This window comes from Bos indicus x Bos taurus, chromosome 16 (genome assembly GCF_003369695.1).
Source record: "Bos indicus x Bos taurus breed Angus x Brahman F1 hybrid chromosome 16, Bos_hybrid_MaternalHap_v2.0, whole genome shotgun sequence".
Lineage (NCBI taxonomy): Eukaryota > Metazoa > Chordata > Mammalia > Artiodactyla > Bovidae > Bos > Bos indicus x Bos taurus.
This window is the reverse complement of record NC_040091.1, coordinates 3,140,003-3,167,984: the sequence shown is the minus strand read 5'-3', so window position 1 is coordinate 3,167,984 and position 27,982 is coordinate 3,140,003. Positions and strand designations below refer to the sequence as shown.

General features: G+C 55.2%; 1 protein-coding gene and 1 long non-coding RNA gene across 2 annotated transcripts in view; one reads left to right on the top strand and one right to left on the bottom strand.

Moving 5' to 3' along the window:
* Nucleotides 1–2: 2 nt before the first annotated feature.
* Nucleotides 3–27,860, bottom strand: MFSD4A (major facilitator superfamily domain containing 4A). Its single transcript, XM_027564281.1, has 10 exons — nucleotides 27,534–27,860; nucleotides 17,578–17,776; nucleotides 16,663–16,914; nucleotides 13,114–13,276; nucleotides 12,595–12,710; nucleotides 11,422–11,595; nucleotides 8,466–8,613; nucleotides 5,031–5,101; nucleotides 3,645–3,765; nucleotides 3–2,527 (listed from the first exon to the last, which is right to left on the bottom strand). Exons 1-10 carry the CDS (start codon nucleotides 27,761–27,763, stop codon nucleotides 2,472–2,474), a joined length of 1,530 nt encoding a protein of 509 aa, XP_027420082.1. The 5' UTR covers nucleotides 27,764–27,860; the 3' UTR covers nucleotides 3–2,471.
* The window catches only part of LOC113906317, a 56,073-nt gene continuing 55,714 nt past the window's right edge, over nucleotides 27,624–27,982 (top strand). The window contains exon 1 of the long non-coding RNA XR_003514843.1: nucleotides 27,624–27,704. This is a non-coding gene — a long non-coding RNA (uncharacterized LOC113906317). The remainder of the gene's footprint in view (nucleotides 27,705–27,982) is intronic.

Here is a 27,982-nt window from a genome sequence, read left to right as displayed (position 1 = left end):
TATTAAATTTAAAATATTTTATTTTAGGAAAGATACTCTTAGATTGGTTTCAGTCTTGTTTTTTATATTCACAAATTTAATCATGATCACCTTAGATATAACCATTGATTCTTCTAAATCTGTATGAAAAGGATGTTTTCTTGGAAAAACACAAGGAAAATATAGCTGCTTTCTTCTTCCCCAGGTCAGTCACTCAGTAAGGTTAGATCGCACATACATAAATTTGGCTGTCATAAAATAAGTATTTATGGACATAGTTAAAACTATACCCCTAGGCCACCAGCTTTCAAAAGATTTTGAATCTTTTGATTTACAGTAAATACATACCAAACATATGAACAGTTTCTAAGCTGCTAATGAGGGGGTTTTCAAAATAAAAATGGCTCACCATTTTTAAGCAAATTTCTATGTCAGGCATATAATTGCTTTACACAAATTTACTTAATTCTTTCGGAATTCCTTTGAGGTAGGGTAGTGTTCTTTTAGAAATATCACTTTACAGGTACAGAAAGCAAGGCTGGAAGGGCCTCAGTGATCTGTGCAGGGCCACACGTCCACAAGTTGAGGCCAGGGCTTGAACCAGGATTCTCTCTCTAGCCAGGTTCTCATCACCACGCGGAGGGCAGATGGAGCTGGCTTACATGACCATGCTTATGGTTCCAGGATAAGCCTTTTAGTGTGGAGCAGGTAAATGCTCCACCTGGACAGGTTATTGAGAGCCATGACCCACTTATTCTGCATATTTATATGCATACATTTGTATTTACACAGAGGAAGTGCAGGTAAACTAACAGAGAGCCCCTGTGGCGGCGGTTTCACTGCTTCCAGAAGTCTGCGCACTCCGAGCTCCTCCAGGTTGCTGAGTCTGCATTCTCTGTGACTGCAGGACTTGATCTGGACAAGAGTTGGTACTCCTTGACTGAACTGCTTTCACTATACTGCACAGCTCAAGGTGTTCAGTCGTCCAGGTTTTGTTAAAGAAAAGAACTCTGACGTGGTATAGTTTTTTTTCCCCTATGGAAGATGTACAGTTTAAATTAGATATTTTTTGAGAAATTCTTAGTACTGTTTCTGTGCCTTTTCTAAGCTATTCAATGTCAGCAAGAAAAGCAGAAGCTCCATCCCATTCTCTCAGACAGCTTCTGGACCAATTAGCATTGGTGATTAGCAGTGGTATGCTGATAAATGTTTATCAGATGATTCTCCAAGGAGACAATAAAGTCATGATTTTGCCAATTTCTCACCATAAATACTCTCACCATGGCTGATCTCAAGCCACTAACCTGTTATCACTGAAAGTGGAATTGGAAAGATATACACCGAAGGATACCTTTATATAGTATTTCTACCCTGCAGGTACAATAAATAAGCCTCAAGAGCATAGGTATAAAAAAATTAAGAAATGATATCTTTTGAGTGAAAGTGTTAGTTGCTCAGTTATGTCTGACTCTTTGCAACCCCATGGATTGTAGCCTGCCAGGCTCCTCTGTCCATGGAATTCTCCAGGCAAGAATGCTGGAGTGGGTTGCCATTCCACTCTCCAGGGATGCTTCTGACCCAGGGATTGAACTCGAGCCTCCTGCATTGCAGGCAGATCCTTTACCATCTGAGTGCGTGCGTGCAAAGTCACTGCAGTTGTGTCCAACTCTGTGCGACCCTATGGACTGTAGCCTGCCAGGCTCCTCTGTCCATGAGATTCTCCAGGCAAGAATACTGGAGTGGCTTGCCATTTCCTTCTCCATTACCATCTGAGTAGTTATAAATTACATTAAAAAACAAAGGCAATAAATTTCTCTAATTTTAAATAATAGCTATGTTTAACAACTAGCTCTCAAAATGAAAACTTAACAATTGGCTTTTATAAGCTGGTATGAGCTAGCCCAGCATACCGCTGAATTAGTGTCCCAAAGGTAGCAAGATTCAACTTTCCTTTCGATGTTTTAGACTATAGATGAACTACTGATAGCAGGGGTTGGAGGGATTTTGGACGATTAATAAGTAAAAGCACAGTCCTTTGAGCATGCCAAGGAATAACCTGGGGTTTGTTTTGATTAACTTAAAATCTGTCTATATATAGCAATGATCATTGCTCTTTATAATTTCAACTTATTTTTTCAAACTTCAACCAAGAGTGATCTTCAAACTCAGGGTGTGGTTCATGCAGAAGGTGGCCAATGGATGAAGCGTCTCGTTATCTTCCTTTCCAGCTGAGTATCTTGACTCACTCTCACCAAAAGTCTGAGCCAGGGAAGAGGAGAGCAACTTGAACAGCCAGGTATACATCTAATGATTTGCCCAGGGAGGTCCGGGTACAGAACTCAATTTAATTTCTTTTACCCCACCCAGTATCAGTGAAGATGAGAACCAAGGAGTCGAGAGGTGCCTCTGCTGCCACCCTGGCTTCTTAAGCCCTTTGAGCTGAGCTGCTGCTCAGGAGACTGGACGTCTTCACCTGCCTCCGCCTCCTAGCTCTACCTCTGGTAGCTCTCCAGGCTCTCCATTCCAAGTGCTTTGTCTCGAGTAGGACCTACCAGAGAGAGAAGACAGGTAGCACGTTGCAGCAGCTCTGATTAGCCCTTATTTACTCCAAGACGTTACCCAGGCTTTTTGTTTCCCTGCTATTCACTGGCTCACATCAGGGAGCCTACTAATTCTGGCAAGCTAGTTGGTGGAGGCAGTTTGTTGAGACTAGTGTCTAGGGCTTGGGAAATATATACTGCTTTTTGTCTTTTGTGAACAGGGAACTCCTTAAGTGTTACTCCTTGGATATTCAGCAAATCTTTCTTGAACGGTGGCTTAACTGAAGGCACCGTGCCTGAGGTTGGACTGGACCACACGGGTCCTACCACCTCCGGCTCAAGGCTGCAGCGGGTGCTGACTGGGGCCCTCACACTGATGTTTAAAGGGAGCGTATGTCCACCTACTGAGGGACAGGGCTGAGGCTGTGGCCCTTCAGTCTTTGTGAGGGGTATTTTGCTTTCACTGATGAGGAGGAGGGTTTGCCTGGGCACCTTCTCTTAAGAATTGGCTACATGCACAGCTGGTTCAGTTGCTGGGATTTTGAGAGCTCTGGGTGGAAAGGCAAGTGAGGTTTCAGGGTTGTGAAAATAGCTTTGGGACTTCCCCTGCCTGGGGGCTCCAGGAGCGAGACTATTCTTAGGGGGTGCCTCTGTCCTGAACAAGCTTTTCTGTGCCACTTGGCCTGAGGACTTCTTTTTGAGAAAGAGACTTGGACTGGAGTCAAATCCCAAACTGCAAAGAGATGACCAATTAGGCTTCTGGGCCAAGTTCCAGCCAAGGAGGCAGGCTCTGCCTCTCAGTGCTCGGCCCAGGCTGGAAAGCGATTCTTGGCCCATGGTCCCCGGGCCTGGTGGGATGCAGGAAGCCAGGTCACAGACCATGGCCCGCTCCTGATGGAGAAGCCGTGAGTCAGCCTCTCCCGCTCCCTCCAGCCCTGGGAGCCCAGAGCGGACAATCGCAGGGCAAAGCAGGAAGGGGGAAAGGAAGCTGTAGAAAAATAAACATTTCCTCGCATTTTACTTGGAACAGAACATCATTTGTGGCGTGCTAAGATCCACGGCATCTCCCACACACCCCCCTGCTCTCTTTTCCTCCTCTTGTGTAGAAATAGATTCTTTCCTTACCTGATGAGAGTCCAGGGTGCATCCTGTGGAAAAACAGGAGCAAGATATAGAAGGTAAAAGCCAAGCCACCAAAGATCACACCACAGACCAGGAAACTATAGCTGCCCTGAGCCTGGAATATCTGCCAAAGGGGAAAACACAGAGATACAGGCCATCAAAACCTCACATGAAGATGTATTGGAGGAAGCGCCTTCTCAGGCCGTGGCAGGTTTTTCAGTCAAGTTCAGGCCCGCCACACCTATAGACAGAAACACAGGTAGGAGGGACATCTTGGCCTCGTTTCAAGGTTATGTTTCTGGAGGTAGCAGAAATCCTGCTGTGCAGGCAGCGGTTGGACCCGCTGACCCCTGCAGTCCCTTTCAGCCCTACGTCCTGGACGCTTTGAAAATCTCCATCTCTTCCTTAAAACTCCAGTCATATTAGGTGTTTCTGTACCCACAGGCCCTGAGCAGAACTCTGCCGAGAAGGTGTGTATATATGTACATATATATATCCTTTTATTATGGAAAATGTAAAACATACGCCAGTGTGTTTTATGGAGTTCCCATGGGCCCATCCCCAGCTTTAGCACTTAGCACATTTCCTCTGTACCCCTCATGTCTTCCTGCACTAGATTCCACTGTGGTGAAGCCCAGGTGCCACCTCATTTCGACGCAGGGGGTGTCCTAAGGGAGCACTCTTCCCCTGGTCCAGCAGCACGAAGGGAGAGGAGAATCAAGCAGTGGTTAGAGGGGTTTCAGGGACTGAAAGGCCTAACTCTGGACATCATCTCTGTTGGTTATTAGAAGTGTGACTGAGGGCAAGTCGCTTAATTTCTGAGTTTCAGTATCCTCTCTAAAAACAAGCATCACAATATCTACATTATAGTCTACCCTAAAAAGCAGATGGGTTTTTTTTTTCCCCTGCTGAACAAATGAAACGTGGGTATGTTTGAAGAGAACTGGGCGACTTGGCCCTTGATCAGGCAGGAGTCGTGCAGGAAAACTGGGCCCTTTGTAGGGTGGCCAGAGGTGAGGAGAGGTAGGGCAGGGAATGGGGGGTTAGGGGGATGAAAAGGAACTCCATTCTTGGGCCTGCAGCCCAAGCCTGTCCCGGGCTCTGAGAGTTAAACGTTCCCACGGGGCCCCTGGCCCCGCTCCCAGACACGGCTTGTGTTTGCTTTGGACCATGCCTCGTGGCCCTTCACATCTCCACTCCCGCATTTGGAGGCTCAGCTTCCAGGGGTGGCTCAGAAGCGGAAACAGGTGACACAGACGGAGTGGGGCCCTGCCTGCCGTGCGGGAGGCCCGGGGAAGGGACAGCCGGGTTCAGGAGGGGCTGGCCACATCTTCTCACTGCCTGGAGGGCCGCGCCCCTCATCCCCCCGCCCTGGGTCTCCCGACATACCGAGCCGACCAGCATCTGGAGGACCATCTCTCCAATGCCCGCACCTGTCACCAGCACTGTGGTCGCACAGCCTGAGCAGGAGAGAAGGATGGGGCTTAGTGATGGCAAGTTAAGGAGACATATCCGCTGGCATAATCCAGGTGGACTCCTGAGGTTTCTCAGATGTGAGCCCTTCACCGTGCTTGGGTCTGCCATTATATTATTTCCCTGTTCTGAAACCTTCAGTTACTCACGATTATCTTCAGCATTTATTCCAAGTTGCTTAGCCTGGCATTCAGGGCCCTTCCCAATGTGAACACCAACTACTTTTCCAGGAAGATTCCCTCTCTCCTCTGCCAGGCAGGCCTCACTCCCTGGCATTGCACTAATTAGCCAGCTTCTGATCAACCTGGCCACGTGGCACAGACCTTCAGAGCCCAAGCTTCAGAGTCAGACCTGGGTTCCAAGCCTGCTCCGCCACCTACTTACTACAAGACCTCAGGCAATTCCTTCCCCGTCTCTTTGGTAAAACGGGCATGGGATCTCCTCAGGGCTGTTGTGTGGATAACCCTGACGCAAACACATGTGAGCGCTCAGCACAGCGCTGCCCACAGTAAAGCCTCAACACCATGCCGGTTCTCTGCTTAAACCCTCACTCACCCTGCCGTCAGGGTCAGGGCAGATGCTTTAATGTGGCTTGCATGGGCCCTCATCACCTGCCCCACTGCAAGCTCAGACTGTCACACTGTCTGCTCACAATCCACCCTCCTGCCAGGAGAGACTCCTGAGTCTGCTAATCTGCACACATGCTCATAGCCAGCTTCTGACACGCGCCTTCACCCTCTCCTGAACACTCCTCCTCCTCCTCTTGGTCTGGAAAATTCATTCGTCATTGGAGACTGCCTTCATTATCATCTCCCCCAGCCCTGAACCTGGATTAGCTGCTGTTCCTCTGTGCTCCCTCTGTCCCCTGCTCCCGGCTCTCGTGTAGCACCCCCTCCGCCCGCCCTGGCTGCCAGGCAGCCTCCCTCACAGACTGGAAGCCCACTAGAGAGGCCGCACCTTGAATTTTAGTTCAGCGGCCTGTATCACTGCCTGTCGCCAGCACCAACATATGCTAGACACTCAGAGATCAGCATCATCTCCTCTGGCATTCCAGGCCCCCGTTCTTCCCACGTAGGTGTCCCCCCGTCTCAGCCTTCGCTCTCACACTGCCCACTGCCCTGCCCCTCCCTTCTCCAGCACGCCCTTGCTCTTGTGACTTGACCCACCCTGGGCCAGCTCAGTCCTCTGTCCCCTCCGTGAGCCTGTCTCTAGATGGTCCCTAGCACCCGTGTGAGTGTCTGCTCTCCTCAGACAATCAGAAACCTCTCAGTACCGTCTATGCAGCAGGTACTGTGCTAAACCCTGAGGGCACTCAGGTGACTCATCCGAGTTAACACCTATACTGAGCACCTGTGAGCACCTTACGCTGCTGAGTCAGGAGCTTTGCGTGCCCTCTAACGCACAGAACAACGCTAAAAGGAAGGGGGGAGGAAGATGAATTGCACAAGGTGACAAAGCCAGAAGGTAGGGAGGCAAGGCGGACCTTCAGGTCTGCTGCTGACCTCAAAGCAGCCTTCTTGCCTCCGTCCCTTGCTGGTGCACTTAGGGTGCATGTCGAGAAGCAGCAGATAATGTTAGGATGAAGGTCTCGAGGTGGGACCGACAGGCGAGACGGGGCGGGGACAAGGAGGGGGCTTGCCTTCCCAGTGGGGTCAGAGAGGCTCCTGAGGGTGTGAAGGTGGGGGCACCAGCAGGCAGATGAGAGGGCGTTCCAGGCGAGGGTCCCCACTGCGGGAAACGGTGGAGATGGACAGCGGGTTTTGTGCCATCGGGGGATGGCAGGGTTTTGTGCCGTCAGGGGATGGCAGGTGATTGAATGAGGCAGCCTCTGAGGGGAAGCAGGCAGGGTGGCTGCAGAAAGGGAGAGAGCTCCGGAGGAAGGCGTGAGGACTGTGAGCAGCTCTGCATTTCCAAGTGGTCCCTCTGCATCTGCAGAGGGTGGTGGCCCAGGAAGTGGCCCTCACCCTGGCTACACGTTACCATCACCAGGCAGCTCGAGTACATCAGACTGTGTGGAGATGAAACCCAGGCTCTGTTTACAAGGGCTCTGGGTGATTTGAATGTGGAACCACATTGAGAACCTCTGATGAAGGCAAATCGGAAGGCCAGGAGACAAGCCAAGAGCTGCCACGGCACGGATGGGGGTGATCAGAAATTACGAAAAGGTGGGCTCCATTAACTATTCCAAGCAGGTGAGAGGTTGATAAAGGCCTGAACCAAGGCAAGGATGGTGAGAAAAGAGGAGGGATTGAGTGATTATCTGCAGCAGAACCAACCAACATAACATTGTTATTATCATTAAACTCTAACATTTGTTGATCCCTTTAACCTCTTGGGATATACTAGGTGACGTGTGATACCCACATCAGCTCATTCCTTCATTTACTTCTTTGAAGTTTGGGATTTCAAGGATCCTGGTCTCAGAATCAGCTCAGCGGATGGGTGGGCTGTAGCACTAATTGCTCTGATCCCGTCTTGCCCCACACCCCAGCCCCCCAGACACCAACTGCCCCCACTCCTGCTCCAAAGAAATCACTCATCTTTAGTGGTGGTTTTCCAACACTCTAGGGAATCTCTGATTGTGTCTGAGGGTAACATTAAATGTTCAAAACATAATTATTTTTAATTAACTTGTTTTTCTGAAAAAGATCTTTGCTATGCACACTTGGGAAGCTACAGAAAGGGAAGATTAGTTCAGAGAATCAGAGGTTTTCAAAGAAGCCATGTCACAACCCTGAATCAGATGTGGAGTCATTGTCCCAATCCTCTGTTTCCAACAACATCCACAAGAAAACAAAGCAAGGAGCTACTTTTACTGATAAGTTATAAAACCCTTTCCCTGTGCTATAATTCTTCCCATGCATATTTGCTTTTCCTTGAACTTGGAATTTCCAGCACATGCATGTTACACAAAATGCCAGCTGTGTAACATGCTCGGTTGGTAACGAATCTGCCTGCAATGCAGGAGACTTGGGTTCGATCCCTGGGTCAGGAAGATCCCCTGGAGAAGGAAATGGCAGTCCACTCCAGTATTCTTGCCTGGAAAATCCCATGGACAGAGGAGCCTGGCAGGCTACAGTCCAGGTCACACAGGGTGGACTGAGCGACTAAACCACCACCACCAACAACAACCACTATGGGGAAAAAGAAGATGGGGAAGAGGTGCTCACTGCTGGTCTGTGGTCTGAAATCTCACCATCCACCACCATATGTTGAAAGAAGGGGGCCATGCTGGTCGGAACAACACGGTTTATGAGCCTTTCCCACATTCAGGCAGTGAGGAGGTGGGCGGGGACCTTCTGGCTGGAAGGCCCCAGGGAGAGGGTGAAGGCGGAGGAAGGAGGGGCTCACCTCTGTACTGCAGCACGTCCTCGGTGTAGGCCAGCATGCTGGGGAAGGTGCTGCTGAGGGACAGACCCAGGCTGGCCGTCCCCACGAACAGGAAGACCACGTTATGCGAGAAAACAAGAAGCACCAGGTACGTCGCCACCACGCCGACCTGTCACAGCAGAGAAGGGGGCGCTGAGGAGCTGGGGAGCAGCTGGGTGGCCGCTGAGAAAGGAAAGCCTGTCCGTCTCCAGACATGAGAAACGCCTCCTGGCCCCTGGCGGGCTGTGTGACTAGGGCACGGCCCTGTGGAGTGCGCGGGAACTGCACCTTCCCCAGCTGGCGTCTGCCAAGGAAGGAGAACGCGGACGACAGGAGAGACCCGGAGAGAGGAGGGCGAGGAGCCCCGGCATCTCGCGGACGGCCTGCCGCGCAAGCTTAAGGGGCATTCTCCTCCTGCTCCCCTCCGCTTGCACCAGGCCTCCAAGAGTCACCTGAGAATCGCTACACTTGGCACGTTTGAAAAACACCTAACTCAGGACTTCGCTGGCGGTCCAGCGGTTCAGAACCTGAGCTTCCATAGCCGGGGGCGGGGAATGGGGGGGGGCTGTGTTTGATCCCTGGATGGGGAACTAAGATCCCACATGTTGCGAGGTGTGGCAACAACAACAACAAATCCCACGTCACTCTCTTATTTTAGCCTGATTGACAGAAGACGCAGGATGCCAGGGCAAATTAGCAACTCCGCCCCTACTCGGCGTGCCCCGCCCGCCAGCCGGGGAGCAGACTGGCGCTCAGCCCGCTCCGCAGCTGCCTACCAGCCCCTCACCCTCGCCTTGCCTTCCAGCCAGGACACAGACTCCCTCTCCCCATCCTCTTCCCTAGCCAACTGGAAGCGCCCTAAACACAGAGAGCTCCTCTTAGAGAACGCGGCAGCCCAGCCGTTCCCTGCAGGGCCCCGCACAGAGCGTGTGTGCTCATCAACCCGTGAGTGACTGCTGAGATCCAGGAGAACATCAAGAGCAGAATAACCCTTAATTTAAAACGGAGCGGAATCTGGGAAGAAACCGCGGTGAATTTGAGACTTGGCAGCTGCAGCCTGTTCAGGGCGGTTCAACTATGGTCCCAGCAACCTGCCCAAGAAAAGTACCTGAAGAGCTTAAAAACAATTAGACACCCGGGTTCCACTCCACTCCTCCCCCACTCCCCGGGGCCGGGGCCCAGGAATCTGTATATTCCAAAAGCACCTCAGCAGGGGTGAGGGGGCTAATGTATTTGGGAAACACTTGCTGTAGGATAGTGTTTTTCCAAACTTCTTGATGACAGACAGGAACACCGCCCCTGCCAACTCCGACCCCCACCCCCGGGTGTCTGTTGACCATATAGATTGCTAGCCCCTACCCTTGGACATTCAGATTCACCAAGTCTGAGCTGGACCGAGGAATCTGATTTTCCTCTTTAAATCCAGCACCCCGGGTGAGTTTATTGCCAGTGCCTGAGTCCTGTGGAGGCCTCCAACTTCCTGCTTTCTCCCAAACCCAGAGTCACTCTGTCTTTAAGCATCTGGCCTCGTGTGCTGGAGAGCCAGGCCACCAGCAGCCTCTGTACCTTCATCTTCTCCCCCGGGGGGACCTGCATTGCTCCACCCCCCTCCACAGAACTGGACCTCTTCTTCCTGAGCTTAGCACGCTGCCCTCCAGCCCCTCGCCTCTCCCCGGCCTCCCCATTCGCATTCCCTCTGACACGGTGTCGTCACAGGCTCCCTCCCTTTCTCCTCTGCCTGCAAACGCACCCACACCACCCAACTCTTGTCAAACAAGCCTGTTCAGCTCAGACATATTTGTAATCCTCACACGTCTACTTCCTTCTCTCCCTCTCCCTTCCCTTCCCTGCTCTCAGCCCCCATCAAATCCATGCCCCCTGCAGTAGAAGCAATGAGTCCTCACCACTAACCCGCACCACCAGGGAATTCCCACCCTCAACTCCTTGAGGTTGGCTTCTACGCCACCCCCACCTCCCAGCTACATTGAACAAAAGTTCTTTCTTTTAAGTTATCAGTCAGCACAAGGCCGAATCCAAGGGCCTTTCTTGGGGCTCATGACCTTTGGCCTCTATGGTGGTGGTGGTGGTGGTTTAGTCACTCAGTCGTGTCCGACTCTTGCAACCCCGTGGACTGTAGCCTGCCAGGCTCCTCTGTCCATGGGAATTCTCCAGGCAAGAGCCTCTACACTATTTCCCAACCCTCTCTTCTCTAGAAACTCAAGAAAGTACATTCTGACAGTGGATTGGACTTCTTGGAGAGGTGGTGAGTTTCCATTCACTAGGGGTGTTTAGACAGACTTTGGGGCCCCTTGGAAGCGGTATTATAGAGGTGATTTGAGCCCTGGTCAGAAGTTGGGCTAAACCACCTTATAGGAATCTGTAATCTGGACCCTTTGTCATAGGTGGTGGCAGGGATACACATCAGGACGAAAAGTTTTAACCACCTCTCAGGCCCAGACCTCCAGAGAGACTAGCTCCTTGAAGGTCATTCTACGTGCCACTTTGGGAGAGCTGCAAGATGCAGATTCCCAGGCGCCATCCCCGAGATGGTGCCTCTGCCGGCCACAGCGCTCTGACCCCCGTGGGCACCAGGGTGAACCAGGGAGGATCGAGGTCAGCACTGCTTCCCTCCTCATCCAGCAGGCTGTCAGCAGGGAGCTGCTCCTGACACAGCACCAGTCACTTCCCATAGCCTCTTTCTTCAGTGGGTACAAAGTCCGAGCCCCAGAGAGAGGAAAGGGCTTTTCCAAGACCATGCAAGTGGGCCTCACGCCTTGGGTTTCCACCCCAGCATCTCTTTCCCAGCCTTGTACGCCGACATCCCCCCCAACCCCACAACCTGGGGCACAGTCCAGTCTGAGAAGGTGTCCTGGGGCAGGGCTGTGGCACAGGGTGAACGGTTCTTCTGGGTCTCCAAGGAGTGAAAGGGGCCGCTTACCACATTGATGAAAACCATGGTGGCTGGCTTCACTCTGGAGGAGACAGGAATGGAGATGAGCCGGCCCAGGGTGATGAAGCCCCAGAAGAGGCTGGGGAGGTAACCGGCCACCTTGTGTCCCACGGACAGCGGCTTCTCCACCGCGTAGCTGTACACGAAGGCGGAGTATGCGCCCTGTGGGGAGATGGGTCCCGCTGAGCACACCTGCAGTGTCCCCAGCCGGGCAGGTGTGGTCTGGGCCGGCGGGGACCGGCCCTGCTCCACCCGGCGCCTGTAGGCCTGAGCTGAGGCTGGAACCTGGGCGGCACAGCGGGCAGACGGTGCCCGCGGGAGCCGGGGGCTCAGGAAGGCGTGTCTGGGCCCCAGAGGAGCCCCACAGGGTCCAGGCAGGCAGGCAGGCTCCACCCCCCTCAGCCAGAGCAGAGTTTCACCACATGCCCCGTTTAGGAGGATTCCACAGAAGGTTTTTTGCTAAAGGAAGGGTACTGCAGCTAAAAAAGGTGTGTCCAGGCATCTCATTTTACAGATGAAAGGGTGGAGGGAAGTGACTTGCCCAAGGTCACACTGAGCGTTGGAAGTCAACCAGTTCTGTCACGAGTACTTTCTACCAGGTCATCTAGGCCTTTAGGGCCTTTTCTTTGGAGAGTCCCTCATATGGCAACCAGTTAATCAAGCAGCTGCTGCAAACGGTCCTAATCTAATCCTGCAGAGGTTTCTGGAGAAAGGCAGTAAATAGAGTAACAGAGGTCACTGGTGGCCCGAACAGCTAGCTGGGCCCGGACACTGCCTGCAGCTTGTTTACCACGCGGCTTGAGAGGCCGAGGCTTGGAATGTGTTCCAGGAAGCAGAAAGCCCTAGCGTCTATATGGCATGACCTCTACCTGGGGGAACCGGGCACTGCCCCTTTGAAAAAAATGTAACACACCAGAGTCTCCTATCCACAGGGTTCATGAAAATAAAAACAGAACGACACAGAAGACCATAGTTCCAAGAGGCTGTATTCAGTTCTAGAGAGGCTCTTCCCTGGGACTTATACTGGGTTTAAACACTTGGATCGACTGTACTAGAGGTGCGGTCTCTAGGAAACCTTGATCCACCTCCTTTCTCTCTCCATGCCCGGACTTGAGGCTCAGGGGGTGCCCCATGAGGGGCGCCCTCCGAGGGCAGGCTCACCGTCAGCCCGTCGGTCATGAACAGGACCAGGGCGGCTGTGATGTGGATGGCGAAGAAGGAAGAAGGGACCCCTCTGAAGTTCTTCCTCTGGCAGCAGCTGAACAGGTCCTCGTGCCCTGGACAGGACACAGGAATGGGGGACAAGTCTCAGTTCTGGCAGAAAGGAGACCACTTCCTGCCTCCCACCTTCCGACGGCTCGTGAGGACAGCCCCCATCCGTTTCGCAGGGCGGTTGGAAGCAGGGCTCCGAGAGGCCAGGCAGCGTGCCCGAGGTCACACAGGCAGGGTGCCTGAGGTCACACTGCCAGGGTGAGGCAGGGAGGGGGCGGGAGCTGCTGTCCTCTCCTCCTGGCCCGTTTGCTCCATCTCTTGCCCCTCCCCCACCCCGAGACCAGCAGGGCCAAGGGTTTTTTCCCAGCCATTACCACCTGTGATCCACGTCCGCCCTCTGGGCAGAAGGGCTTAGCAGGGGAGCCTTGGAACGGGGCCTTGAGCCTGAGGGTTCCTTAGAGCCCCCACCTGGGTGGAACTTGGGGGACAGCGAGGATGCGTCTTCCTTCTCAGGAGGCTGTGTCTCCAGGGTGAGCTCGTCCGCGGACAGCAGCAGGGGCCTCCTCTGAGGGCAGCAGGCCAGCAGGCGCTCTTTGGACAGCAGATGCAGCACAGCCAAGGGCACCGGGAGCTGGGGGTGAGCAGAGGGTCAGGAGAGCCCGTGCCCCGCCAGTCGGCCCGTTTCCCAGCCAGGCCTGCTGCACCCCCTCCGCCTGGCTGTGTGGCCAAGGTCTGCACGGTCCTGGGAGACGACGGCTCCTTCCACAGGGCGTCCCCTGAGAGCCAACCCCAGCTCAGATAGCGAGGTGCCTCGACCCCTGCAGGCTTGCTGTAATTGCTGCCAGACTTCAACCGCAGTCATTTCCCTGAGACAGGTGCTTCTCACACGCGAAGCTTGGACTCACATGGGGCCTCTGCTGGCACAGGACGTGCAAGAGATAAACTCCTTTCCAACATCCTTGTCCTGAGCAGGGCTGGAAATGGCCCCTCACACTCATTCACGCTGGTAGAGCATGTGATGCTTTAGAAAGGAGTTTGGCTTTTGTTCATCACAGTTCTGTAAAATGTGCTGGGGGAAATCATTAAACCTACTTTCCAGGTGGGGCACCTGAGGCTCAGAGTTATCTTAGTCTAAACCTGCTGCAGTGGGAAGGTCTGAGAGCATTAGTGCGGGCCACACAGCTGACTTGAGGCAGAATTAGACTGGCACCTAGGCATCCTGATTCTGACCAGTGCTATCTCCATGTCAGGGGCTGTTCTGGGTGATATACCTCACAAAAGCATAGGGACTGCCCTCAAGGTAAACAGAGGCAGGGACTCCTTTAGATTGAGAAATACATGCTACGAGCAACACGCACGCAGAGCCCAGAGTCAGGCTGACTGATGTTTGTGTTAAGTCGCTTAGGTTTTACGAACTCCCCAGAGCAATGAGAAATGTCTCCTCTCCTGGAGTTGCCTCCACCGCCTCCCTCAGGTGCCTTGCCTGTGTCTAACCACCCTTGCTGCCAGGAAGTCCTTCGTCAAGTCTAACCTCTGCCCTTCCTGCTGTAACTGCATCCCGGCTCCTTTTGCTTCAGAAGAAGAAGCCCAGGGAGCTGTAGAAGTGTCCCAGGGGCCAATAGGCTCCTCGGGGCTCACAGGCAAAGCTGGCGCAGACATCAGCTAGCTGCCAGCCTCTGCCTGGCACTGCCCTGGGCAAGCCTCTACCTTGCCTGGAGACAGGCTGGCTCACACAGGCATTTCCCCAAGTCACCTAAACACCACCTCTGTGCTGGCACCTCCCTGGGGGCACCTTGGAAGCCTCCTTCCACTTATTAATGTCAGTCAGGCACACCCCAGCAGCATTAGAGCAATAAACTGGGCCTGAATGGAGGAGATGGCCCTTGCCTCCGGAGTCCTGGGTCTGATGCGGGAGGTGAAGCCCTCTCTCCAGTCTGATGGGGGAAACAGGAAACCCACATGCAGAGCCCTGTGGCAGCAGAATGCCTGGGAGAAGGCCAAGGGGAAACAGCTGTAAAAGAGGTGTGCTCACTCAGGCTGGGCTTTCCAGAGAGGTGGGTGGTGGGAAGGACTTCACCAGGGTTGGCTGATGTTGCCAGCAGGAACACACTGGGTCTTTATTAGGAGCCCATTCAGGAAAGAGAGGCTCCACTTTAAAGGTCAGAGGATGCCAGGTGGGCTGGCCTGTGTGTTTGCATTTGCCCACATGCATGCTTAGCCCATTCTCTTCTGGGGTGGACTGTTTATCTTCAGACACAAACCAATGGAAAAAGTCCGGAAATCCTGCAGCAAACAAAGTGCCTCCAGTCTGTACCTCGTGGAGCAAGAGAAAACAGACCTCAGGCTTAAGCTGGCTGGACGTTCCGGCCTCCTGGTCCCAGAGTCTCAGCCTTGACATTGTACTGACAGGGCACTCTGCCTTCCTAGGTCCCCCTTGGAGGACAAGGCCCAAAGCTGCATTGTTCCCCAAACAATGATGGGCATGGGAAGAAAACAGAAGGAGCAGAGGGAGAGGGGTGCACTTCTGAGGCCTTCCCGTGAGGACTCTGGTACAGGGAAAGTTACAAAAGAGAAGGGAAATGAGCAGTTGATTACAAGGCAGCTGGGAGGGGCTTGTGCCGGAAGTCAGGGTTCCAGCCTGGTCAAGTCTCTCACTGGCCCCTTTATCAGGCCCTGGAGCCAGTGACGGTCTGACTGTTTAGTGGGACTGGGTGTCCTCAAAGGCCTCTTTCAATGCTACCTGTATGGCGCCACTCTGAGGCCTGGCCTGCCTGCCTTGGGATGGGTGACAAAACTAGCAGACTCCAAATCAGGCTGATAAACTATGAGGCACCTCCATCCCACGGCCAGACGGACCACCCCCGCCCCAGCGCCTGCTCCACCTCCACCCCCCCGACCCCAGCGCCTGCTGCACCTCCAACCCCCCACCCCAGGGCCTGCTCCACCTCCACCCCACGGCCGGGTGGACCACCCCCGCCCCAGCGCCTGCTGCACCTCCACCCCCCAACCCCAGCGCCTGCTGCACCTGCACCCCACGGCCGGGCGGACCACCCCCACCCCAGCACCTGCTCCATTTTCCACCCCCCCCAACCCCAGCGCCTGCTGCACCTCCAACCCCCCATCCCAGGGCCTGCTCCACCTCCGCCCCACGGCCGGGCGGACCACCCCCACCCCAGCGCCTGCTGCACCTCCACCCCCCCCCACCCCAGCGCCTGCTGCACGTCCAACCCCCCACCCCAGGGCCTGCTCCACCTCTACCCTACGGCCGGGCGGACCACCCCCGCCCCAGCGTCTGCCCCTGCTGCTTCCAGCCATCAGCCCTAAGCTGGCCAGGAGCTGGTGGGGGTTCCCCATCCTCTCCCTCTGGCCCCAGCCTGGGCTGACCTAGGCTGCAGGGCCCCGGGGGGTTTCCAGCCAAGTGCGAGTCAGCCCTGACTTGGCAGAGGAGCATGCGAGCTGGGGTGCAGAGAGCCCTGGGATCCGCCCCGGCCACCATGCGGTGGTCTCCCTATTCTGTCCCCACCAGGGCAGCCACATCACGTGGGGCCCCTTGGAGGTCATTTTGTCCATCCTCCAGCCTCCACGGGGGCCCACCTCATAGCAGGAACAGGAGAAGCCCACTAGTGACTGAGGACCCCAGAGGGGAGCCTGGCGTGTTCTGCAGGGCTCTGTCCCAGGGTCCATTGCGCCTGCCCGTGGAGGAGGAGAGCTGGTTGCCTTAAGGGAGCTCCGAGGACTTGGAAGTTGACCCTGATGTGATGGTGCTAAACCTGCTCACTGTTTACCTCCTTGGAGAATCGCAATCCCAGGATGCCACAACCGAAGGGCCTTAGAGGTGACCTCCTGCACTCCTTGTGGTCAGGATTCATCTCTGGGGGTCGGCTCTCCCATCTTCCTGAAGGCATATCTCAGCCCCAGTCCATTTCTCAGAAACGGAAGAATCTGTACTGGGAGCTGGTATGGACTGGTAGGGGACTGTCCACTAGCCCTCACCCAACCCTGCCCAGGGGCACTCACGTTGATCAGGGCCATAATCCAGAAGGCATAGGACACACGGGTCCCTGCCCCGTCCTGCGAGGGCAGCCCAGGCAGCGTCCGGTTGGACCGAGGCTGGGCCTCAGGGTGCTGGCGGCCCAGGACCCTGGAGGCATGGAACACAGAGGTGGCATTGGCTGTGTTATTGGCAGGCAAGCAGTTGGCCTCAGACAGGAAAGGGTCGGCGATGAGAGGGCTCAGCAGCGCACCAAAGCCCACAAAGAAATGGAGAACCTGCGGGGGAAGAGAATTGGGGGTGGTGAAGGCATGGCTCAGGCTTTGCATGACCCCCCGGCGTGTCCCATCTGGGGAGCCCCTGCCTGGGAGCAGCAGCGGGTGGGAGGCAGGAGGGGTGAGGAGTGAAGTTCCTGTCCCCACCTTCCTGCTTGAGATAACTTGGTGACAGTGACCAACCCCTCCCTCCCTCCCTTCTTTCCCAAAGCTTAACCCTCAGCTGGGGCTATCCGCATGCTAGAATCCACCAGGTAACACCCCAAAGGGAAGAAGGCTTGATAAAGGGAAGGGCTGGACTAGAGTCCTGGGCAACAGGGAGGAGAAGGATGTAAGAAGAAACACAGGAGGAGACGAGAGAACAGCAAGTCCTTCCATCACACTTCTTCCCAATTTACAAAGAGCCTTTTCTCATTAGCACTTAGATTCCTGTGACTCTCTGAGCACAATGGTCATTACCCCGTTTTAGAGATGAAGACATCCAAGTCCAGAGATAACAGCCAGTATGGCCCAGCTGGAAGTGGTCACTCTGAACTTGACCCTGCTGCTCTTTCCAGGTCACCGTCCTGGCCGTGAGGAAGGGACACTCGGCCCGCGGAGAGGGCTGAGGAAGCTCCTTTGAGTCCCGCCCTGCCCCGCCCCAGCCCCAGGCCCGCCGGGGCTCACCTGGAGGAAGACGGCCGAGTCCTTCTGGTAGATCCTCACCAGCTGCATGTTGGCCACGGTGTCGATGCAGCCCATGGCCAGGCCGGCCAGTGCCATGACGGAGGCCAGCACCTCCACGTCCCGGCAGAAGGGGATGGTGGCGAACACCAGGGAGATGGCCAGGGAGGAGGTGAAGAGGGCCCACAGCGACTGGGCCAGGCTGCAGGGTGGGGGGCGAGGTCAGTGGACGGGGCTGCAGCCCTTCGCGTGAGGACCCCCCCAGCCCCATCTACTCACTGGGTAGGTCCCCAGGGAAGCCGAGACATTCCTCTCATCCTCTGGTCCGAGGGTGAGGGGAGCTGTGGCGCTCTCTCGCTTATTAGCTATAGGTTGTGGGCAAGATGTCTGGGTCTCCTCCAGTGATAGTCCCTGCCGCGCAGGGTGGCCGTGAGAACCATGTGAGGGACGCTTCACAAAGCATAATTGCTATTATTGGACTTACAAAAGTGATCTTGCATCATTTACTTTAAACTGTTTGCTGATAAACAATTATGATGCGAAGATACCTCCATCCCTCTCAGGGAAGGTGTGGGGTGAATTGGTTCTGAGCATCTCCAGGGAGCTGTGCCACGTATGTGAGGCTGGAGGTGGGCCCGGGAGGGCAGCCAGACCCCCGCCACACACAGGTGTAGGGCACACCGGGCCCTCTGCAGGCGCCAGGCCCAAGCTGCCCAAACCAAGCCCTCAGCCTGCGTATCTGGGTAATCTGGTGACCCTTCTACGTGCCCAGCAAGTGTCCAGAAGCGAGGCCCTCAGCCTTCCCCACGGAACGGTGTCTGGGTGGAGAGCTTTCCCCAGAGGAGCCCAGAGCAGCTGCTGAGTGAGTGAACACTGCATGGAAGCCTGCGGCTTTGTCGAGATCTTTCGGGTGCACCTGCCCCGCAACCAGACTCTCGAGAAAGGAAGGAAGCCTCGTGTTTTCTGGGGCCAGTCTGAAAGGCTAAGGTGGGGGCAGGGGGGTGAGGAGAGTGGGCGGAAGAAGGTTCTGGAAGGGAGGGCTTGTAGAGGAAGCACCTCAGATTATGAGAAGTTGGAGAGCCCTAGGCACCTCCATCTGGCTCTCCAGACCTGGAGGGTCAAGGGGGTTAGTGAGAGTCAGTATTTACACGTCAAGACCTGCATTTCCAGCTCACTGACGACAAGCGAGAGGCCTCAAAAGACCCCTCAGACTGTCCTTTCCTAGGAGTTCTTGCCTGTGACCCTGTTGGCGCTGTTTTCATCTCGTTCCATCTTTGGTTAAATCCCTTATCAGAAGGGCTCTGCTGATAGCAGTGGATCGTTATTTCTTCGTTTTCTTGTTTGCAGGCTAGTCTACCCATTGTGACCCCTGCCAACTCCCAGCTCAGAGCTGTGTGTGAGAAGACAGGGGAGGCTGAGCCGCCAGAAGGGCAGCAAGAGGGGGTCATGCTGTGGGCAGGCCTGCTCGGGTCCCCACCCCAGCCAGCGTCCTGCTCCCCCCGCACCCCTGGCCTCCGGCACGGACAGCCGCCTGCTCCCCGAGCTTCACGTGCTTCTGCTTCCTGCTTCCCGCTGGGTCGTCTCCTGGTACTGGCACAGAGAAGACGCCCACACCTCGCAGGCCAACAGGCCTCTCAGACAGCTCTCTCCCCTTCCTTTCCCTGCACAAGACTGACTGGGCAGCCTCCGGGGTGGCCTGACTTCAGGGGTAGCAGAGGGTCCCTGTCCCCTCCTCAAGGTCTCCCCTCTGAGCTACTCCATGGACCTGGCATTGCCACTTCCTCACTCAACACTTTCCGGTAAAGCACAGATGCCCCGAGTACAAAAAGGTAAAGTATTACCCTAAAGTATTACTCCTAAAGCTGTCTGGAAAAACACTATCATTCCTGTCTTGAAAAACCAGGATGAGAGTGGTTAAGCAGCCTGTAGTACGGTCCTGGGGGCACCTGACCTGGGGTCGGTGAGCTGAGAGGGGCAGGAGTGTGGGAAGGTATGGGGAAAGAAGGGAGAACTAACGTTAGGTGGGCATGAGAACAAGGACACTTGTTCACAGCGTCCAGGACATTCGGTGCACACGACAAGGCTGTGAGCTAGACCTTGCAACTGGGCCTCGTGTGACTCACAAGAAACCAAGGTCAGAGAGGGATCAGAGACGGTTAGGAGAGGGCTAAGAAAGCAGTGGACAGATCCCTAACCACCGCCCGGGGCTGCTGACTTGTTCCCTAAGCCATGCTGCTTTCCCATGGAGGAGTGTGCACACACACTTGTGTGCGTAAAAAGGCAGGTGCTGGGCCACAGACCCCGCCGGGCTGAGAGGGGAGCATGAATGAGGCCAGGTTCTGCAGAGCCTTGCACATAGAAAGCGCAGCAAACGGCTACAGTCGCTAGAACCTAGTGGACTCTCTGCTGGCGTTCCGGGAGCTCCAACTGCTTCCCGATAATGCTGGCTCCATCGCAAGTTTCCTAAGGAAACTGCTGCCTTCTGCTCTTTGTGGGACCCACGGCTGGACTGTCCCTGGACCCCATCCCTGAGGTGTTTGATCTGGGGTTGCTAAATATTGCCAGTGAGATGGGTATGCTTGAGGAAGGCCTGTCTTATCACCCCATGCAGCACGGCCTGGACAAAGGGATCAGAGACAGTTAGCAGGCTTATGGTATGGTGGTGACAGAGAGAAGGAGACAGAGGTGACGAGATAAAGAGTCTAGAGGGCCAGGTGGCCAGAAGGTGCGGAGTGAAACAGCAGGTGGCTCGGGAGACAGGGTTGGGGCTCAGAAGGGCTGGGGGCCAGTGGGCAGCCCTGCCAGGCCTCTCCTCTCTCCAGTGGGCACCCTCTCACTTTGCTGTTCTAGAGAGGGACACTCAGTATCCAGAGGGGGCCCTTTTGTTCCCAGGCCCAGGGACAGACAGGAGAGAGGGATGGAAAGAGAACTCGAGGAAAGGAAAGGCTGGAGGCAGGCTGGCCTGGGAAGTCCCTTCTGCTAACCCCGGGCCAAGCCAGGCCAGCTCCTGCCAACCTCAGGCCGTGGTTTGGGCTTGCAGCCTGCCAGCTGGGTTCCTGGGGTACCCTGGGGTGGGGTGGGGTGGGGGCAGCCAGGGGGTGAAGACCAGTTCCCAGGAAATGGGGACAGCTGCAACTCAACGAACATTGGGTTTGCATCCCAGGCCGCTCACCCTCCCCAGCTGTTTCAGTGGGGCTGTGCCCGGTCATTCCAAAAATCACCCTGAACAAATTTCTTTAGGATGGTAATGTTGCTGTCAGGAAAAAAGGAGTCCTAGAGACATCCTAGAGCCAGACTGAAATATACTAATTGGCCTGGTCACAATGATTTGGTCAAGGGTCGCTTCTAAGAAAGTGGGTAATTGAAAATTACAGAATAACAATGTCATTCCCTGGTGGCTCAGAGAGTAAAAGATCTGCCTGCAATGCACGATACCTGCGTTTGATCCCTCAAGAAGGGAGTGGCAACCCACTCCAGGATTCTTGCCTGAAGAATTCCATGGACAGCAGAGCCTGGGGGGCTACAATGCATGGGGTTGCAAAGAGTAAGACACGACTGAGTGACTAACACTTTGCACTTTTCTTCAAGGTCACTGCCGCTTTGGCAGCATGAATGTGTTTGTAATCAGAAGACTGGTCCTAGGCCCACCTTTGCCAGTTCCCAGGGGGTGGCTCGGGGCAAGGCATTTACACTTAGCCCTTCTGAGCCTCAGTTTCTCTGCTGTACGTCGAGGATGGTGAGCGCCTCCTTGCAAGGCTCCTGTGCGGAGGGAGTGAGATGTCCGCTTGTCCCCCTCTGGTTAGCTGTCCGCCTCCCTCGCTCAGCCATCAGCAGCTCACCTGCAGGTCCCGGGCTGCCCCAGGGGGACACACCAGCCCGCTCGGCATTCAGGGTCAGAGGCTTGGAGCCAGCTCTTGCTTGATCACCGGCCCTACCCCTGGTTCCTGCTGCCAGGCCCTCGGGTGATCCTGCGAGGCTGGCCCGGAAACTGCCAGAGTGGCACCAAGGACCGAAGAGCCCTACCCTCATTTTACACATCGGGAGGCGGGCCCAGATGAGAGAGGTGTGAGACAGGCCCCGCGGGGACCCAGCTTCTGACCACAACCCGGGAGAAGGCCAGTGTGGTGTCACTGCCTGTCCCTCCCTGGCCTGGGTTCTGAAGCCAGTGCAGGCCAGTGGAAAGAAGGACCCCGGTCCCCCAAGACAGTCTGGGGAGCCCTTCCTCAGGAAGCTGGAGAAATGTCCAAGTTACTTATTAACGGCCCCACACAGGAGGTACAGACCGGGGCGGGAGCAGAGTCAGGCCCTCTCGGCGGGCAGTGCTGAGCTGCCGCCCCCCTTGGCCACGTGACCTTGAGCACGGCTGACTGCTCAGCCCGGGGCTTGGCCTTGCCCAGAGGGCACCTGTGACCCCCCGTGCACCTGCACTGGCCTTTCTGGTTCTGTGATAAGAGGCGGGGCTGCCTGGCTCCGAAACAGGGGAAGGGCTTGAACAGGCAGATGTCAGCCAGGGTCCCACCCCGGACTGCCTGGGTGTGGGGAAGAATGCGGCCACATTCCCTTCACAGTTCTACTGCAAAGGAGTCCCTCTGTCCACCTTGGACAAGCTCCTCCCCGAAGGGCAAGGGGCAGAAGGCAGACCCAGGAGGCGTCAGAGGCATCCAGACCTTCTCCACCCCCACAGGGGCAAGGGCGGGCTGCAGACTCTGCTCCAGCCTGGGAGAAAGGGCAGGGCTGACACCCAGAAGGAGGGGCAGGGGAAAGCCCTCCAGCAGGGTCACCCCCACACTCACACCCCTGCCTGTTTGACACCCTCTGCTAAGGCTGAGGGGACCCTGAAGGAGGAACAAGGGAGCCTGACTTGGGAGGGATCTCAGCCAAAGGCAGCTGCCCTGTTAGCCCCAGATCAGGGCAGCACCCTCGCGCGACGACATCCCCTGGCCTGGCGGGTGCTGGGCCCACACGGAGTGCCCCCTGCACACCGGTTAAACTTGTAGCCCTGTCTGCCTGAAACACCTCTCCCCACATTCTTTGCTTGCACGGCTCTCTCCTGCAGTCAGGTGTCAGCTCAGAGAGGTCTTCCCCACAGAGCTAAAGTAACCCCAACTCTGTAACTCCACATCCTTACCTTGCTTTATTTCCTTCATCTCACCAAAATAGTCTTCCAGAATGTAAGCACCCTAGGAGCAGGGACCTGTGTCATATTCACCCTGAAAACAGGGTCTAGCTCAAGAGATATTTCTTAAATTACTGAATTAAAGGCTAGGATGGGTTTTGAGATTTTTTTTAATTAAAAAATATTGAGATAATTTACATGCCATAAACTGTCTATTTAAAGCACACAATTAAGTGTTTTTTCAAAAATGTATTCAGAGTTATGAACTCATCACCATGATCTACGAGCATTTATATCACCCCCAGAAGAAACCCTTCACCCATTAGCAGTCACTCCCTGTTCTTCTCTGCACGAACCCTTAGCCCTAAGAAACTACTCATTTACCTTCTGTCTCTAGCTGCTGCTAAATCGCTTCAGTCGTGTCCGACTCTGTGCGACCCCATAGACGGCAGCCCACCAGGCTCCCCCGTCCCTGGGATTCTCCAGGCAAGAACACTGGAGTGGGTTGCCATTTCCTTCTCCAGTGCATGAAAGTGAAAAGTGAAAGTGAAGTCGCTCAGTCGTTCCCGACTCTTAGTGACCCCATGGACTGGAGCCTACCAGGCTCCTCCGTCCATGGGATTTTCCAGGCAAGAGTACTGGAGTGGGGTGCCATTTCCTTCTCCAATGCATGAAATTGAAGACGCTCAGTCGTGTCCAACTCCATGGACTGCAGCCTATGCTCCTCCGTCCATGGGATTTTTCAGGCAAGAGTACTGGAGTGGGTTGCCATTGCTGTCTCTAAAGATTTTCCCAACTCTGGACTTTCATGAAAATGGCACCATAAGAGTGGTCTCCTGTGACGGGCCTCTTTCACTTAGCATAACGTTGTCAAAGATCACCCACTTATAGGATGAGTCAGTTCTTCATGCCTTTTTATGACTGAATCATATTCCATTGTGTGGACAGACCACATTTTGTTTGCCCATCCATCTGCAGATAAACATTTGGCTGTTATGAATAGCCACTATGATCCTATAGGATGCTGCTATGAACATTCATGTACAAGTTTTTGTGTGGACATGTTTTCAGTTCTTTGAAGAATATACCTAGGAGTGAAACTGTTGGGCCAGATGCTATCTCCCGTGGAGACAGATTTTTCAAGCCCAGGTCTGCTGCATGCTGGAAGGTGGACAAGCTGCTGGCGGGAGAGGAGGAGGCTTTCTAGATGGGAGACCAACCCGGGCCTGGCTCAGAGAAGGGGACTGGCTTTCGCACTGTGTTCCCAGGACCGCGGGGAGCCAGCATCCTGGGGAAGTAGGTCAGAGAGTGGCCTGGGGAAATGGCCACGGAGACAGGGTTCCATGCAGTGGGCAGGGAGAGTCAGAGGTGGGTCTTGGGAAGGTGGGACTTGTAAGAAATTGAGGGAAAAAAAGAAAGGTAGAGAAAAAGATAATTAATAGAGCAAAGAGAAGACGAACTCAAGCCTTCAATTAAGAGCACACACGCAGAGGAGACACCCAGGCAAGGCTGGGGAAAGTTTGGGGAAGCTCTGAAAGTCATTTATCTGCCCTGATATCTTTGAGATCAAGGGGTCTCCCAAACTGCCCAGGGTTGTAAGACAGGTCCCCGTGAAACCAGGAACAAAACCCCAACCTTTTGTCTAAATACCCACCCCTTCTTCCTGTCTGACAAAGCACATATCTACACACCCTGCCAGCTAGGTGGCTTTGGGTTTTTTTCTGAAAAGTTTCCTGCTCTTGATAAGATTTCTCTAAGGAAGGTTGTGTCCAGCTTCTTCTAGCCCTAAACACACCCCTCTCCCCTCTCGGCCTACATGTAGTGCTTGCTTCGAGCTCTCCAACTGTGTCAGAAAAGAGGGAGAGCTGGTCCCCCCAAGAAGAGGGCGCCTGCCCTCCTCTGCACCCATGCTGATGTTGAGGCTCTCCACACCCAGTCCCTCCAGAGCACGTTCTCGTGGAGGCAACCAGAGAGCCAATTCAGCCCTGCTCCTCAGTGCAGGCCAAGGACTGGGCAGGACCCGAGCAGGAGCTGCTCTGACTCTCCCCTCCCTGGCGTGTGCCATCCCACACTTTCCTCACTCCCTCGCAACAGCTGGCCCTCCCGTCCCAGTTTGTTAAACCAACTCCCCCACTGCAGAACTAGCAGCACACTGGCAGTAATCACTTAAGCGGAAAAGCACTAGCAGCCGTATTAGCATTTTAGCTCTGGTGAGGCCCCAAGGAGTCGAGGCTGAGAGGCCAATTTCAGGCTGGCAGAGGTTCTGTTTGCTTTGAGGCATGGAGGATTGTGATGAGCTGTCCAGCTCTTCTAGGTAGGTGATGACTCCTGTCTGCGCACAGGCCACTCCTGTGACCTCCCTCTACTTCCACTGACGTCTACTTTGCTCTTAACCAAGGGACAGGATTAGGACATGTTGTCTTGCAGTGGGAGGACTGAGGTTCACAATTTAAACCTGAATCACAGATGGGACATACTCCCCCTGCCCTACCCGACCCCCACCCCTCACTCCCAGCAGGAGGTCCCAGAAGGCCACAGTTTCCTCCCTGGGAGTGTCCGCTTAAGAATACTCGGCCCATGAGTATGGACTGTATGCCTCTGCCTGGAGAGTATACGGTATAACTTGTACCCTGCAGAGCTGAAGCTGACTACTATGAGTCAGCTTGCTTTTTTATGAAAAAGCAAGAGGCATTTCCAAACTATATGGTTCTAGACACAAATGTGTGGGTTCATATCCTGGCCAGCTTAATAGCTCTGTGACCTGGGGCATGTTTCTTAACCTCCCTGTGATTTGGCCTCCTTCCGCACAAAATGAAGATAATAGACCTTATCTACTGGATTGTCGTGAAGGTTAAATGAGCTGATACAAGAACGTTACTAAGAAAGAAGTTACAGGCTTGTGTGCTCAGCCATGCCTGACTCTTTGACAGCCTGTCAGGCTCCTCTGTCCAAGGAATATTCCTGGCAAAATACTGGACTGGATTGCCATTTCCTTCTCCAGGTGATCTTCCCAACCCAGGGATCGAACCTGTGTCTCATGCATTAGCAGGTGGATTCTTTACCACCACGCCACCTCAGAAGCCCAAGTAAGAACAGTGCTTGGCATGGCCTAAATGCTCAAAAAAACAAATTATTATTGCTACCATGATTATCCTCCTTTTCCCTGAGCCAGTTTCCTGTGCCAAGACCCTTCCCACTGCCTGTTTAGAGCCCCTTGTTGAGTAAGGAGCCCTGAGGGAGGTCCTGAGCAGGTAAGGAAGAGCCGGCCCAATTGGGTGTGTATCTTTGCTATTCTCGCAAATCCTGGCATGCCAACCTGCCGTTCAGAATTATCCTCATTCCCCTTCCTGTTCTTTGCCCTACACAGGTTTCTAAAAAGTTCCAGGTAAGGGAGCTTTTGTAAGTCAAAATACTTAAAAACAAAAACAGAAAAATACCCTGAATGATTTCTAATGAAACCTGTAGGCAGAATCAGAAAGAATCTTGAGCTTTTTCTTAAGATTTTCTGAGTTCTCCACACATCCACTCTTGTACAAAACCCACAGAAACACTAGTGTCCATAAGGATACTTGCTTCTTAAGAGGAGACTTCTTTGGTTTACAAGAGGATTTTGGCCATGGGGATAATCACTCATGAATTGATGATGTTTGGTCAGCTGGGTGGCATAAAGTGGGATCTCCATGCATGGACACTGTGCTCCTCCCCATCAGCTCTAGGGGACCCACCTCACAGACACTTGTAGCAGTGAGCTGAAGAGCAGAGCTTCGGCCCAGAATCCCACCCCCACATCCCCCCAGAGGCTTCCACTGTGGCTTGGTTCCCAGGCTTCTGCTTGTCTGAGGCCATGCAGTCCAGGAAACCACCCAGCCAGAGGCCACGACTAGGGACGCCTCCAGCAGCCTCTGGCTCGCAAGTCATCCAGCCCCTGCTTGGGTCTCCTCTCCCCGGTGCCCCAGGAGAGTGGATCCTGCCGCCTTTCCAAAGGGCTGCATGGAGGTGGCCCTGTCAAATTCAAGCCTGGAGAATGAGGCTTTGCAATAGTAGGCAAAGGGGAGCCTCTGGGGGCCATGCCAGACAGAGCTCAGAGCCCTGCCCTGGGGCAGACAGCGGGCAGGAGTAACATGGGGTGGGAGAAGCGGAGGGGGACCCCAGGCCAGAGATGGAGGGTCACCTCACTAAGCTACGGGTGGGTCACCCTGCACCTCCCCTTCGGTGAACTCAGAGCTAAGGTCCTGCTTGTCTCAGAGCCAGAAGGGTGCTGCCTGCAGAGGCCAATGCAGGAACCCTGGCGCCCCCAGGAGCAGGACCACACAGGACCCACCAGCCCCGTGGTCACCGGGGAAGGGACACCCTTTGTTGGCTGCTGTGGAGCTCAGGATCTGAGCGGAGCCTGCCCCAGGGCACTCTGTCCAGCTGCAGCCAGCCCTGGCACTGGGCACAGCCCCTGAGGTCCAGTCCCTCTCATGCCACCTCACTTCCAATTCCGCCCCCGGCGGCAGGGGCTACGGACAGACCTCAAACGGATTGTGCCAGAGGCGACCCCGCGGCCTTTGGGAGCTCGCTGCCACTCTCCCTAGGGGGCTGGGGTGGGATAAGCAGGATGAGGGCTGGGTCTATGAGTAAGGGCAAATAAATAACCCAGAAGTCACCTTCAGTCTCCGGAGAGTTTTGGGGAGAGAGCTGGGGAGAGGGGGTAGGGAGGCAGCCCTCCGGCTAAGGCAGGGCACCGCTGGCGGGGCGGGGAGGGGTGATCGCGGCCTTCCGGAGGCAGGGATGACCCCCGGCGCGAGCCTCGCAGAAGGCAGAACGAGGGCGACGGGAAGGGCCGGGGGCTGGCACTCACGTCCTCTTGAAGACGCCCCCGAGGGCGCTGCCCAGCAGGAGGCAGAACTGCTGCGAGAAGAAGACCCAGGAGATCTCGGGCAGCGAGCTGCGCGTCTGGCAGCGCAGGTCCAGCAGCGTGGGCCCCAGGAAGGCGATGCACAGGCCGAAGCTGAAGAAGACGCTCCAGTAGGTGAGCGTGGGCTGCAGGTTGCGGCGGAGCAGCCCCGACACCCGGACGTCGCAGCCCATGGCCCCGGCCGGCGGGCTCGCGGCTGCTGGTGCGGGCGCGCGCGGTGCCCGAGTGCCGCTTCGCCCGCCCGCCCGCCCGCCGGCGGGAGGGCCAGCCGGCCGGGGAGCCCAGGGCCGGGGGAGGGGCGGGGGCGGGCGGGGAGGGGCCGCCCGGCGAGGGGCCCCGCCCTCGGGCCCAGGGAGCGCCGCGTCCGGGCCCGCGCGGTGCCAGTCGCGGGT